General features: G+C 39.0%; 1 protein-coding gene across 8 annotated transcripts in view; it reads right to left on the bottom strand.

Annotated features, from left to right (window-relative positions):
- Positions 1-15,462, bottom strand: part of macf1a (microtubule actin crosslinking factor 1a) — a 281,961-nt gene that overhangs the window by 191,259 nt on the left and 75,240 nt on the right. The window contains exons 1-2 of one of the 8 annotated variants that reach the window (XM_088090430.1): positions 14,182-14,358; positions 13,829-13,889 (exon numbers count right to left, since the gene is read on the bottom strand). The exons of 6 other annotated variants lie outside the window; for them this stretch is intronic. In XM_088090430.1, coding sequence (XP_087946556.1) covers positions 13,829-13,883 — 55 coding nt within the window. In that variant the 5' untranslated portion in view covers positions 13,884-13,889; positions 14,182-14,358. Of the gene's footprint in view, positions 1-13,828; positions 14,359-15,462 lie in introns of those variants that run through there. One more of the 8 variants, XM_088090429.1, reaches the window with a different exon arrangement.

A 15,462-nucleotide genomic window follows, 5' to 3' on the forward strand; every position in this document is an offset into this window, starting at 1 on the left:
ATTTAAAACGACAGTATATCCCCAACAAAGACGCCATGTTATTGGTCTTTAATTTAATGGTAGTCAAACATTTTTGTCCCTCAGATGTCCGTCAGTTGTCTTGGGCACAGGATCTGATAGATACTAAAGAGACAACTAAAAATGTCCATTCATCTATTTCGCCTCTCATTCCCAGTTCCAGAAATCATAAATCATAAAAACGACAAACTGTTTTGATTTTTGTTCACTGACTGAAGAGGGAAAGATCAAGAGAGGCTGCTGTTCAGCTATAAATAAATGTACATTAATTAGTTAAAATTACCCCCAAATCATCTGACAATTAAATGAAGGAACTTTTTTAAAAAAATGTTTTTGTTCTGTACGGAGGAAGATATTTCTCAACAGGTTTACAGCTGCACTAAATCATGAATGTGGATATCAAACTTCTGCTGCTGAGACGAACAGACTGAGAGGACTGTAGACACACACACTGTAGGCCCGTAAATGTTGTATAAACATTGAGCCAAAATTGCACTCACATGTCCATGTGAGAGCCTGGATAACAGATAAGAGGTCAGTTGCAGTGCTGGAATTCAACTAACATTTACTCATGTACTATACTTAAGTATGAACTCGAGGTATTTTGTCTTTCTACATGCTACTTTATACTTTTACTCTGCTACATTTCAGAGGAATTATTGTACTTTTGACTGAATTTATCTGACAACTTTAGATACTGTAGAAATAAAGATTCTTGAATTAAAAACAAATAACAAGAGTTTGTGAAATGTTTTGTTATGAGCTAAATCAAACTACAATTCATTTTATACGTGTACAGCTGCAACGAAAAGTTGATTTTTCAATCAGTCGATTCACAGAAAATTAATTAATTATATTTTCATAAACATGTAAGTCTTTTTCTACTTGTTTAAATAATTTGAGTTTTGCGGGATGTTATTTTCAGTTTTGTTTATAATTTTGAGATTTGTCTTTATCTTAATGTAATTTTTTTGGTGTTTTTTTTCCCTTTTTTTGTGAAGTTTGGGGTGTTTTTTTTCATACATTTTTAAAATTTTGAGGGGAGGGGGGATATGTTTTTTTTAATAATTTGGAGGGACTGGTTGTTTGTTACTTTTGGTACATTTTTCCTAATACAGGACTTTTACTTGTAACAGAGTATTTTAAAAGGGTAGTATTAGTACTTTTATTTAAATATGGGATCTGAATATTTATCCTTCTAATGGTCAGCTGTAATAAAGGCTGATAAAACTGCAGTATTCAGGACATGCAAATGGAAAAGACCTGCAGTAAACAAGAATCTGAGGCTGAAGAGAGCCGAGCCAAGTCAATGCAAGCAAACCTGCATTAATTCAGGGAAACAAAATCAGGAACAAAATGTATGGAAACAAAATTACTGCACACAAGAGAACTTAAGAACAGTGCTGACCGAAGCAACATTTCCCAGAGGCAACCTAATCAGCGAAAGAAGAGGAATTTAACAACAATGAAGCAGCAGAAAACCTAAAAACTTCATTAACTCCAGGTTAGTGAGCTAATGAAATTTCCACCCTTGATTGGAGCTGAGATCATCTTAATTCTTTTGGTGGAACACAATGGACCTTGAGCCCGAATATTTCTGATCCAAAAACCAAACTAAACCGCACTGACGCCAGAAAGAAAGCAACCTGAAACTCAACAAGTGCCGCAGTGAACTGTGCAGAAGTGCTGTGACATTTTGAATCGCTCTCCGTTGTGCCTCGACCTTTACGTTCTCCACCTCGGCTCCGCTCGGGGGGATTTCAGGCCTTGAATGAGCAGCAGGTCCGAGAAGGAGGTGTTGATGGAGGCTTGGTAAACTAAAGGGACATTGTTCTCTCACATCCTATCAAACATGCCATAATCAAGCTTGTTATTTAGATGAAAAGGACTAAAAACAGTTTGAATTGGGTGTACACTAAAAGGAGGAGAGAACTTGTCAATCCAGTTTTTTTTTGTGTGTGTTTTTAAAGTGGCTGTTATATATAATTAAAATGACTGCCTTGTCATGACTTGCTAAATGAGTAGTTTGACATTTTGGGGCAATGTGCTTATTCACTTTCTTGGCAAGAGCTACATGAAAAGATTGATACCGATCCTAGATCATTACGATAAATCTGACAGCCAGCATGAAGTTATCTTGGCTTCGCATAAAGAGTGAAAACAAGGAAAACAGCAGGTCTGAATCTTCTCTGAGGTCACAAAATCTGACTACAAGTACCTCTAAAGTGCACTTACTAACATTTTTTACCTTTCTTGTTTACAAAAACTGAAGTTTAAAAATGTTAATTTTTTATTTTAAGAAGGGTTAACTTGGGAAGCTTTTTCACTTGTGTTTTTATGCTAAGATAAGCATTATCAAAATATCATATTACTCTTTAAAGACACATATTCACTGCTGTATGGTATCTGTTGTCTTAAACTATTGGGGTTTGAATAAGAGCTGCACAATTAATGAAAATATTACCACAAAACAGCCACATGCAATATCCAAATCGCAGGAGCTGCAGTTTTTTGATTAAGGTAAAATGCATCACAACATGCCATTATAAATGTAGCATTTTTGTGCAGCAGAAATTGTTTGGCCTAAATTATATTCCAGACATAAGAGAACATGCTTGTTTGGTACAAACGCCAACAAAAATCACATTATCATAATTTTTTTCAGTGAAAAATAAATGCAAAAATTACCATTCCCCCTAAAATAGCCACTCATATCACAATATCTGTCAGTCACAATGGATTTTTTTTTTTTTGGGGGGCATGTTGCAGCCCTACTTTGAATGAACTTATGGCTGTGTGGAAATGGATCAGCAGAAAGGGAAATACTTTACCGATCCCGGAGGGAAACTGGGTCACAACAGAGGTGCTCTTATATATACGCATGGAGAAGTTATAATTCAAAAAATAAGAGGTTTGTAAAAAAATATGTGGAATATGCTACAGTATATGACACAAAGAGAAAATAGAAATATAAGAAATACAAGAAAAATGTGAAAATATATCCATCGGACTGCAATATATGGCCAGAGTAAATGCTGAGAAATGGGATCTACAAGTGTGTTAAATAAAAATGCAACAAAAGTATAGAATTTAATTATATTAGTTGAAATGTACAGTGTATATGCAGTATAAATGCCAGAGTACTGCACAGCTGAATTATTGCACAGATTACTGTTCAGTGAAGTCAGTGTTGCATAGTTTACATCATATCAAGGAGTGCTCTCTGACACTATTTTCATTTTCTATTTCCTTGTTTTGAGCTTTTAATGTCATTAGGAGGGTGAAGGTTCAGATGTTTTGCTCGAGGAAATGTTGACAAGGACAAACACAGAAACTGGTTCTAGGAATAAACTATGTGTTGAACAACAACGACGCTTTCAAACCACAACGCTGCTGCTGTGCTGCTTAATCCTTCGCTCCTCCTCCTGAAAGGTAGAATCTCCTACAATTTTCTCTTTATTTCCCTCAAATCTTCTCTTCCCTCTGCTCCTCCTCTCCTTGTTCCCTCGCCTACACCCTGCAGTCACAGTGTCACACAGCTCACATCAATACCCCCCACACACACGCAGTAATTACATGCACAAACTGTACTCTGTCCTGTGTGATTATAGCCCTGTCAGTGCAGGGAGAGGGCTGCGGTTAGACAGTCAAAACTTTAAGGACAGTGCCTGTAAGACATGTGAAGAGAGGTGGTGATAAAGTGTTGACAAAATCTTCACATGTGGATGCAATAAAAAACACTAAAAGACAAACTTTAATGATGTACTGCGTCCTAATCATTTTCTTTGACCCAAAACCTACAGCGAATCAATATATCTCTCCTATGGAGGGCGCTACAGTGCTATCAGCAACATTCAGGGGCTCTGAGGAGTCCTAAATGGTAGCACACAGATATACCTCAAAACACTTAAGCTCTGCCAGTGAGGCAACGGTGAGGCCGCACCCCCCTGCAGTGATGCTGATAAACACGAGAGAAGGCTTATCTTACTCAACACATCTGGGTGACTGCTACTGGAAATATGTGTGAGTGTGTTTGTGACACTGGGCAGCAGGGTGACCCAGAATTTACAGGTGTCAACGATAAAACGGTAAAACTCGTGATGAGCATGCTGAAGTGTTTCTACAAGCTTTGGGGTGCTTGGTAGCTGATTTTGCAAGCTAAAAGAAGCTTTCCAACAAAGAGTAAAATATTTATCATATCATCAGTTGTACTTAATTTCCCACTTTTTCTCATAGGAAACTTTAAATAAAGTGGAGCAAAATAAAGATGTCCACTCGACCCCTCTGTCAGTACACACGATTCAAGAAACAAATCAACAGCTGATCATGACATTTTTAAACCTCATTTTTTGAGTGTTTGGGGAAAAATGCAATTATTTAATAGCGGATGTAATCACAGACTGATGAATTTTCAATGAAGAAGTTACTTTAATGAGTGTCCTCAAATTAAGTTTCTATTTCACAAGCTTACATAAGATTTTCATGATGTAACACAGGAGCTGAAGCATAAAAGATCACGACTAGAGTTCAGACTGATCTATTTTAGGATTATTTTTTTTTTGGCTGCAATGTTTTTGTGCTTTGCCTCAAAACTGCTCCTTCACACACTGACACATAAAACCCACACTTCTACTCCATTTATCTTCCGAATATAACTTTACTCAGAACCTATTATAACTCATTTATTAGCACAATTGCTTTGTCCATTTAGGTATTTAGGTCACATCTATTGAAAGCTATTTTTAAAAAATGGCAAGCGCACAATATTCTACTGTTTAATGGATATTACTGGATGCCTGGGTATGTTATTGCTTCATAAAAATGGGCAGCTTTAGTGCCATAAAAAAGGTTTTGCCTCATCTGTTCCATAGGATCATTAAACCTGTCATAGTGTTTGATGATTGAGTCAGACATAATGTACATAATACCGCGTTATTACAGCAGGTCAGCCCACTGCTCTGATGTTAGAGACGCTGAGATAATGTGTGTTTGCAGAGCGGTTGCTCAGTATGTGAAAGAAAAAACAAAATAAAGATGGTGACTGAATAATGCTATATTTATCATCCTCATTTATTCAGCTTGGTCTCACTCCAAGAGTGTACAAATACGCCACTTGTGTTCTTGGTGCATGTGTGTCACTCAAAGCTGGGTGTTTTTTGTTTTTTTTAAATTGTATTTTATTGTTATCAAAGTTGGCCATGTTTATGGCATTCAAAGCCTGGTGTTTCAGGACACGCATTAACACACTTGTGGTGCTCAAGCTGAATGATTTGTGTGACACACCACTGCATTTTTGACACTCAAGCCAGGTGTTTTTAGGGACACGCCACCGCATTTATGCCAATCAAAGCAGGGTGATTTTAGGGACACTTCACCGCCAAGTGTTTTTTTAGTGACATCAGCCATCTTTTCCTAATCACAACCAAGTAGTTTTGCCAACCCCAGTGTAAGCCGACTCACTGTGCATCAAGACACAACACACATGACTCCTCCCAGCATCATCTACTAACGTCGACGCTTTTGCCTACGCAGCAAAATATGAACAGTGAGGATGAGATCACGTTTGATTTATTATATGGCTTTTCTTCTAAGATACAACTGCCATATCTCCTGAAAAAAGTTTATCACCGTAGTCTTATCAATACCAAAAGGTGAGAGGGTTTATATGCACCTGTTGTCCTTTCAGGTCAAACGTGGGCTACTACAGTAACTCCTCTAAGAAGCCCGTCTCATACTAACATGGAAACAAACAGCCTCCAGACGTTTATGTAACCTGATCAACAGGCTTGGAAGTTCAGAAGGCCAACTTGTCTGCCTGTGACACAAAACAATGTAATGCCACTACTGCTTTGTTAAGTAATACCTTATTCTTTCAGCACCAGTCACAACAAATTATCTGCATTAACGAAAGCTACAGGCAGATCTGGATTCATTGATTCGTCAGGTTCGTCTGTAAGCACTTTGTTATACATTATTCGCAGCGAAACACTTTACTTGAGAGCTCAGAGCTTCCTATTTTCAGCTGACTCAGACACAGCTTTAGGCTGCAGAGATTTTAATATTTCAGTAACACAATTAGTGGTTTTGTGGTCCTGCTCTCTTCGTGAAAAGTTTAATTAAAAACAGCAAACTGCCTAAAACTTAAAAAACATTAAACGCACTGAGTCAAATATGCAACCCAAATTATCTAATTATTAATAAAAAGCATTAAAGACACTTTGACTTTAATGGCTTGGCCTCCAATGGTTATGCCCAACTACAAACACAAGATCCCAGAAACACTGTCTTTCTCCAACAGTGACTTCTTTTAAATGCTGACTCAGACATACAAGTTATTCTGGGACATTTTGGCACCTTAATCCGGCTGCAGTGGTTTCACCTCCAGACTCTGGTAAAGCCATTAGTAGTAATTGAAGCATTACAGTCAAGATAATGTTTTTCCAGCATTAAGATAAAACAAGGAATGCAGCCAACAGAATCTCCACATGAGCCACTGAGCTCTTTCAGATGGTGAGAGCAGTCACATTTGAGTGTTTTGTGACTATCCGGGGTGTTGTGGTTTTACGCTGGATTCAGATGCAGATGCTGTAACCGAGATGGAAAATAGAGGCTGGACAGACCAACAGTCTGTTTTGACAGCTAATTAAGGAGGATGTCAGAAATGGGCTCGTTCATGCCTCAGATGAAATCTGCAGTCGATCTGAGGTTAATAGTGCCGGCCTCCGCAGCAAGGTGGCAGACGAGGTGAAGAGCTGTGCAGTGTGTGTGAGTGGGAGGTTTGCGTATGGTTGTGTGTTATTATTGTGTTTGCATGTAGGAGGGCATTTAACCAACTAGGGCTGAAAAATTAGCTGATTAATCAATTGAAATCTGCAAACACAGATGCCAAACATTGTTCAAGTTTTTTACCAAGTAAATATGCCAAATATGTGTTCAATTTTGCTGCTTTTCTCTGTTTTACAGAGTATTGGTGTGTCTTTGCAGGAACATACAATAAATATGTGCAACATTTGAACACATAAAAATGCCAGAATTCTGAAATTTGTGACAGTGCTTGTTTTTGTCCAGTATCATATGTACAGGGTTGCAATTCTTCAGGTACTAACAGGACAGCATATATGTCTACAAGTTTTTTTATTTATGTATTTTATTTTACTTATTTATTTTGCTAATTTCCAGGTAATTTTCTTGTAACTTTTTACTAATGAGATGCTAATTTGTGGGTCATTTCTCATGAAGTTTCTCATTGCCTTCCTCCCATGTTATTTAATAATAATAATAATATAATTATAATAATAATAAACTTCATTTGCATAGCACTTTTCATACCATAAATGCAGCCCAACATGCTTCACATGGAAAAAAAAGGCAATTTACTCAGATTTCAAAGGGATAATATACTGTAGGCTATATATTAACATATGTTTCCTTTCCCACAAAGTCTAATGAACCCATATAGACCAGTGCTTTGCATTCGAATTGCACCCCCAGGAATCGATAATAAAATTTAAATTAAATTAAAATAATGCAATAAACAGTTTAAATTAAAGGAGCGGATGTTTGCCTACATCAGATTCATTATTTCATTTAGTTTTTTTTTACTGTGTTATCAACACGGACTTTAAGAATGTTGAAATGTGACTGTGACGTGCATAACGTGTATATCCTGGTGCCATTGTGTGACAGCATGGGTTTGTTCTGAGGGACTGTTGCTTAGCAGTGTTAGTCTAGTGGATTAAAATGTCAGTGGGGGAATGGGAGAAGTCAGGGCTAAGTGACACATATTAAGTGTTCAGTTCACATTCACACTCTCACATGCCTGCTTCATCTACCTGCTGCGCTTTTCTAGTTCATCTCCAAGTGCACATATGCTCATCAGCCAGCTGTCGCACCCTGCCTCACAGGTGGACCTGCCATCCAAAGGTAATTACTTCACACACTTTTGTAATAACCTGAACCGTCCTAACCTTCGTCCCCTCCTTAGACACACATGCCCCGGCACATCCCTCTCATTAACATAATTTTCGGGGCATGGGACCACTTCAGTGGGATCCTGTTCAGATGTTATAATCACATCAGGCAGCAGCATTCAGGAAAAACATGTTTTCAAAGCTCAAGATGTTTTGTTTCAAGGCAAAAACATAAAGAAGGTGTGATATTATAATCCACATGTTCATTCTTCCAATCCAAGTTAATCCAATTCAAAAACAACTGCATACCCATGACAAGCTCATGACAACAGAGACTACAAAGGAGTTAATGTTGGGTTATCAACAAAGTCAAAAACCACTCACATGACTGGATTAACATAAACTGAGCCACACATGGCAGCTTACTGTTTTTACCATTTTTGCTGCCTGGGAGCAGCCGGTGTGAACTCCTGAAAACAAAGGCCTCCTGTATGTGACTGTGACCACAGCGGAGGGTTCGGTCCTTTACCGTCTGCACAACATGGCAGACACTCCGGGATGGACTCAAATACCCTCTGACAGACAGCATTTCCATCACCTGAACCACATGGCTGCCAAGAATTACAGTCTTAATAGGAAAAATCAACATCTGAATGTTTTTGGTTAACTTGAATCAGACTCTGACATTTACCAAAATAGCAACTAGAGAGGAAGGAAACATGAATGGCTGATGCTAAAATGTATGATCAGAGGAGACAGAATCTCACTGAGATTGGCGAGAGTGCGAAACTTTGCTCTTTCAATTGCAGGAAGAAAAGAAGCACAAAATCCCTAAAAAGAAAAAAGACAAAGAACAAAGCCCCACATTCAGGGGTATGTGGGACCTTGAGGAAAGCCATTAGAGGGCCCTCAGCCGTGGACATGGACCCCATAACCATCCCGCCCTCCCTCTGGTTCTCTGGCGGAGGAGCAGAGAACTACCTGATCAGTGGGGTTTGCTGGAGGCTGCTTAAGTACTGTGGGACAGAGCCAGGCAGCTTAGAGTCAATTGAGGGCCCAAGGAGCATGTTGGAGAACCAAAGAAGAGGGTAGAAAAGCTGCAGGGTCCGTGCCCACAGCCGAGTGCACTCTGTTGGCTGTCCTCAGAGTCCATATACCCAGCGGGCCGTGGCTCTCCTCTAATCCACAACGGCTGCCTCTCCAGCCTTATTAAAACCTCCAGATTTTTGCAAGTTACAAAATATTTTGTTTTGTGACAAATTACACAAACAAAGATGACAACAGCAAAGCTTTGTAGCTGTTGTCTTGTCTTGAAGGAGTATAAACAACTAATGGCAAAATAACCAATCACAGCAGAACTGACCACTGAGCCTAGCACCAACCAACATGGTTTTAGGTAAAACAGCGTGCCAACACTGCTTAGATTACGGCCAAAATTTTTCCACTATGAACATCGATGTTAAAAATCTTTACATCAAGACAGCATAAGATGCCTCAAAAGCTTAAACATCCTTTGTACAAGTCTGATTGTGTGAGTTTATGACAACGTATGAGTAAATGCAGGAGGAATGATTCAGCGCCGTGTGTTGTCACAGCCGCTAAAAGGAGCAAGGGGAACTCTGAGTTGCTCAGGAGATGGACGCACATAATGAGCAAATACACACCATCCTTAATGGATGACTCACTGTCACACACGCACACCATCTTCTCCATTCATAAAGTTAAAGAATAGAACAGAGACGCAATGGAAGAAGTCACCAGTTAGACAATGAATTAGATTATTAATTTCACGGGAACTCCATAAACTAAACAACAACAACAATAAAACAGCTAACAGTGTTAACTAGGGTGGCTACAACATCGTCCTGATATCAGCATTAATCGCCCTATGAGCTTATCGCGAAGCATTGGCAATGAGCTCGCCAGTGGGAAACACACATGTACGAACATGTGTGAGCTTCCAGACAAGCTTACCACAGCAAACCACAGAGAAGCTCAGACAACAGCACATCGTGACTTCAGTTTCTGCATGCAATTACTGCACTATATCTTTACGTAGCAAATAGTTTTCTTGTGCTGCATTCAGATGCCTTTTACAAGCTACTGTATGTGACCCTTTGAAAACTGAGAAAATTGGTTTGTTTTCTTTAAAAACAAAAATAGGGGAAAAGGCAATGTTCCACAAAATTTGCCTAAAAATTTGTTCAAAAAAAAGAGGGGAGTGCTTTTAGAAAATAATCCAAAAAGGGGAATAAATGTCAAGAGAATTATATTTATAAATATAATAATTTTATTCTTAAAATTATGTTAAAAAATACATTAAATGAATACTTTTTAATTTTGTATATTTTCAGCACCTTTTCTAGGTCATTTCTTTCAATAAATAGATTATTAAACAACAGTGAAAATAATAAATAAAAAATAGCATATATCATAAAAGTTGTTTGATTACCTGTGTGATTGACTTTGCAGTTCATCAGCAGTATTTTCAATGTAAAGTGACAAAAAGGCAGAAAAAAAAGTGTTATATAGTTGAGTAAATTCTTGGTTAATGAGCTTGAAAACATAACCCTGCTGCTAGCAGAGGGGGCACGGACACAGATCTGATCTGACACAGAAACAGTAAAGTAAACTCAGAGAGGGAAAAACTAAAAAGACACATTAAACTGAAGCAATCGAGAAGTTGCAGCACACGTCATGTGACTGAGCAGGTAGAGAGAGTGAGCACTTTAAGAGATAAGGATAGAAGCTGACAGCGACTCCACCCTAAACAAATTGTGACTCCTCGGACAGCCTCAAACACATTCATACATGTTCTGTTTCTCTGCCAAACAGCTATTCGACGGACCATTAGTCAGCTGTGGCAGGTGACGGCAGATAAACGCAAGCTGAAACAATGCACGGCTTTTTAGAAGCACACTTGTTCATTTCAAAGGTGAATGCAAGTTCCTGCGCCCCTCGCTGGGGTTAAGCCTTCAGAGGAGGTGTGAGAGGGTGCAGATGGCAGAAGGGCTGCAGCTCGATGGGTGGTCAGACACAAAGAGCCTGAGGGATAACTCTAAGCACCATACGGCAAACAACACAGCACTGATAAGAGTCAATAGTGCCATTACAGTTTATGCAGAAGTGTTGTGACCAAAACTAAGCCAGCTGGAAAATTTGGAGACTTCATTACAATGACACTAGTTTCCATTAACCCTTAGGGCCCGCTTTAATATTAAACACACTTGTATAGCTCTGCGCACAAAATGTGCTTTTGAAAATCAAGCTTTAAAAAAATTATAAATTGTTTATTTTAATAACCAACATCAGTCCCAATTATAAATATCAAATATTCTTTTTTTTTCTTTTTTTTTTTTTTTTAGAATTTTAACCCTTTAAATGCCAGGGTTTTTTTTCACGATGCCTCTATGTTTTTAGATGAAAAAGAAAAGGGGAACAAAGAACTATTTTCAATATACTACATGCTACGTAGATTTTTTTTTTTTTTTTTTGTTTATCACAACTGCAGCAACATTGATTGGAACAGTGCAGCTACTGGAAAAAAGCATGTATTTTCTCCAAATATGTTTTTAAGAAATGGTGTAATTAGGTGGAAAATTGTAAAAAAAAAAAAAAAAATGCAAATTCCACGGTAAAAGCGCAAAATTACATTCAGAAAAAAACACAATGCACGATTTTATGCTTTAATAGCTGTGGGGTCAAAATTTGCTGTTTAAATGGGTTGCAGTTTCAATGGTGCATTTTTTGCACTTAACAGTACGAATGTTACTATTTTGCTCACATAATGTGTATTTTAGATTTATTGTAGGAGCTGAGCTGAATCCAAGAATAAACAAAAATACACAATCTTGCCAGCATTGCCATGTGCGAATGAAAAGCGCATAAAAAGTGCCAAAAGGTCCCTAAGGATTAAAGGAGGAAGTTTAATGTTGGTTTTTAGTTTCCACTACATGTTTATGAAAGACTCTGAATCACTTAATGTGTTTGCAAAAGACTCTGTGCTAAAGCTCGTGCTATCCAGTGTTTGATAAATTAATTACATCATGATGAAGACGTTTCCCCACTGGCTTTAAAGTGGTTAAGAAGTTTAACCTCAGCTGTAATTTAAGGGGTTAAAGGAGATTGTAGGTGACTCTAACCCACCCTGACATCTACTGCTGTAACGCCTCAGACGGAGCAGCTGTTGGAGGAGGGGGGCCTGACTGTGCCACATAATATCACCAGACCACAAGTAGCAGCAGGTGTGGCCATGGCCATAGTAAAACTATGAGACAAAAGATGAAGGGGGGCAGTGTTTAAATTTGAATGTAGCCTTGACATTTCGACAACTGTGGAGGGGTTTCCCAAAGGCCCAAATGATGAAGAGTAAAGGTTTGGTGGCAAAAACCCCCCAGAGTGTTCGCTTCCCATTTATGCCAAAATAATGCACATTAGCATGGTGAGAAAAGAAGGTAAAGAGCAGACAGCACTTCAAAAGGCAAGACCAAAAGATGGAGCAGTTTTTGGAGAATGTTAATACAGTTTGAAGGGGATGTCCAAGATAGGGTGTCTACAGCTATCAGACACTGACATTTATTGTTTTTTAAGACATTTTCAAGATCGGCGCAGTGCATACTGTGGGCACAGATGAGGCAGCAGTATGTCAGGCACCCTGAAGCTGAAACCTAACTGCTCATTCTGATGGGTCAAAAAGTTTGCATTCACTTCAAGCAGGTCCTTCACTTCAACCCCGAGAATTACAAACTGCTGCTGAGGAAAAAGAACTCATGAAGAGCTCTGCCTGCTCTGTTCTGGATCCACACACCAAAAAAACAGAAAAAAAAACAGAATTTAGAGAGGGGATACAGAATGATGCAAAGGGACGCTGTATATTGCGGTGTTGTTACCATCTAAACAGAGAGAATACAGTCACACCATCTAGAATTAGGCTAATCTCCTTTTCATTCCAAGGTTTAACCCTAGTTTCAGTCTGTCTGAAGTCCAGAATATATCAAACTAATGCTTGTTTTGTGCTTTAAATACGTAAAGCTATAAAACATATTCAAAGCACTAAGAAATAAATCAAAAAGAAGACGACAAAGTACAGAGACAGGCCTGACGCCCGGTTTATGCTACACTCTACTAACTGCTATGATAACAGCTGCTGAAGCGAAGCATCCCTGCCTACTCCTGAACGTCACCTGACACTTCAACAAACCATCCTGCTGGTGTCTTTTCTCCTTTCTGTGAGTGTGTGTGTGTCACACACATGTTGGATTTCTTTCCAACACCTACTAGGATCTAGTGACATTGATGACAATAAGTGGAGACACACCAACGGCACAACCAACGCTAATGAAACAATGAGAAACACCTAACAATTAGCTGCTGAAGCTAATTAAGAGCTCAAAGCAAACAGTGTTAAATTCAGGCTGATACCAGACACCAGTTAGCTCATACAAGAGGAGGCAGACGTTCGTCCTTCTACTGACCCACATCTTATCTGGGCGCCATACAGCAGGCGAGTAGGTAAACAGACACGCATACATGAAGTTGAGTACACCACAGGACGTACAAGTTATGTATAAGAGCTTAGAAACAGCTGGAAAATCTCATTTTACAGCCTTTTCAGCAACCATACTGTGCTATTCAGTTGCACAAGACTCCCTGAAGAGCAGGTATGACACCTTAACGCCCAACCCAAAGTTTGGTTAACGCTGATTCAGTAGTGAGCAATCCACACGTGCAACATGTCACTCTCCTGCTATCAACCTATACTACTCCAAACAGAGATAATACAAGATAAGATCCTGCCTTATAACACATTATAAAAACATGATAGCCTTGGAAACATTGTGTATCGCAGGCTTCAGAACGATTCGTAAATGACAGGTGGAAAAGCTGAAGTGCACACCGACCTCTTTTCTCCTCCAAGTCCTGGAGGAACTGCCTGTAAGCAGCCGTGGCACTCATCCCTCCCTCCAAGAGAAAAGAGAGGAAGAGAGAAGGGGACAGAAAAATGAAACGAGAGAAATTATTTAATAAAAGTAAGGAGGAAACTAGTAAGAAATGGAGGGAAAATGTGGTCCAGAAACCACAAAAATATTGAAACAAGTAAGGTGGTGAGAGTGAAAACAGAGCAGTAAAGACGTAAAGAAAAGAGGAGGAGGAGGGAGAGTCTGGAGGCTGCAGTTGATCAGTGCGGCCCGCAGGATCCCGGCTGTCAAAGAAGAGCCATCCTTAATCACGCAGATAATCCCTCATCTCTTACTCGCTTCTTTTCTTCTTCTTCTTCTTCTCCCGATCTTCTCTCCGTGTGTGTTGGTGGTTACGGTAGCTCTGAGTGTGAGGCTGGTGTGTTAGCAGCTCTAAGCCGGATAGAGGAACTGGACTTTGACCACAAGGCGGGTGATGTCACTGCCAGAGCCAGAAACATGTGTTTCACTAGAGCGAGTGTGTGTGAGTGTGTCGAAGAAGGAAATTAGAAAAAAGAAAAAAAAAATAAGGAGGCGTGTTCTTATTACTCACTGCTCAGCTGTGCGTTTTTTTTTTTCTCCGAGTTTACTGCAGCGCAGTATGTTGTGGAGTTTGTTCAAGAATGTTTCGCTGTCACATTTGTCATGCAGTCACATTGTCCTCTTCATGTGTGTGAGTGTGTGTGTGTCTTTCAGCTGCCTGTTGGATCAACATACTGGAGCAGATTACAGAGCAGCAACAAGTGGCTTCCCAAACACCCACTTTTCTCTCTTTTTCTGGTTTTACTGCACCGTCTTGCTCATCTCATGCATGTGTTCCCCTGCTAATGTCAATATTTTAGCAGACAGTACGCCTCTGCACTCATCTGTCACTAAACGGTCTTGTGTTTATGACTGTAAATTTGGAGAACTCAGCTATCATAAAAAGGATGGGATTAATTACACCTACTGTATACAAAACATAGAGTATATATATGTATAAGCAGCATCTAATATGGAAATTTTAAAGAATTATCATGTTTGCATCTTGTAATCTCACATTTTCTCTGCTAGACTGTCAACTAATTATTACTTATATTAATTTATCCCTCAGATATCTTTAGAATTAATCAAATACTTTATAAAAGACTAAAAAATGTTCCACAGCACAAGTGAAAATTTTTGTTATTTTTTTTTCCTTTGAAGCAACAAACATTTAATGTTGCTTTTTGTCTCTATTGTGATAGGGTAGCAGAGGGCTGCATGTTGGAGTCAAACCCGTGGCCACTGCAGTAAGGACATAGCCTTTGAACATGGGGCACCCGCTCTACCAGGTGAGCTACTGGGCACCTCAAAGTAATGTTCTTTTAATCCCTTGTTTTTTCCCTAAGCACTGGTCCTAAGCCCATACATGTTTCATTTCCAATGACATAAAAGAAAAAAAAGTTGGAAAACCTCACTTTTAAAGAGCTTCAACAACAATAATGAACATTTTTGCCTCATGAAGGGGAACAAACAAACAACAAACAATAATGAATTACTCAATCTACTAATCCCTTCAGCACTAACAATGAACCAGGATCAGTCAATCAGCTTTT

Source organism: Plectropomus leopardus, chromosome 17 (genome assembly GCF_026936395.1).
Source record: "Plectropomus leopardus strain MGB_pleo_1.0 chromosome 17, ASM2693639v1, whole genome shotgun sequence".
Taxonomy (NCBI): domain Eukaryota; kingdom Metazoa; phylum Chordata; class Actinopteri; order Perciformes; family Serranidae; genus Plectropomus; species Plectropomus leopardus.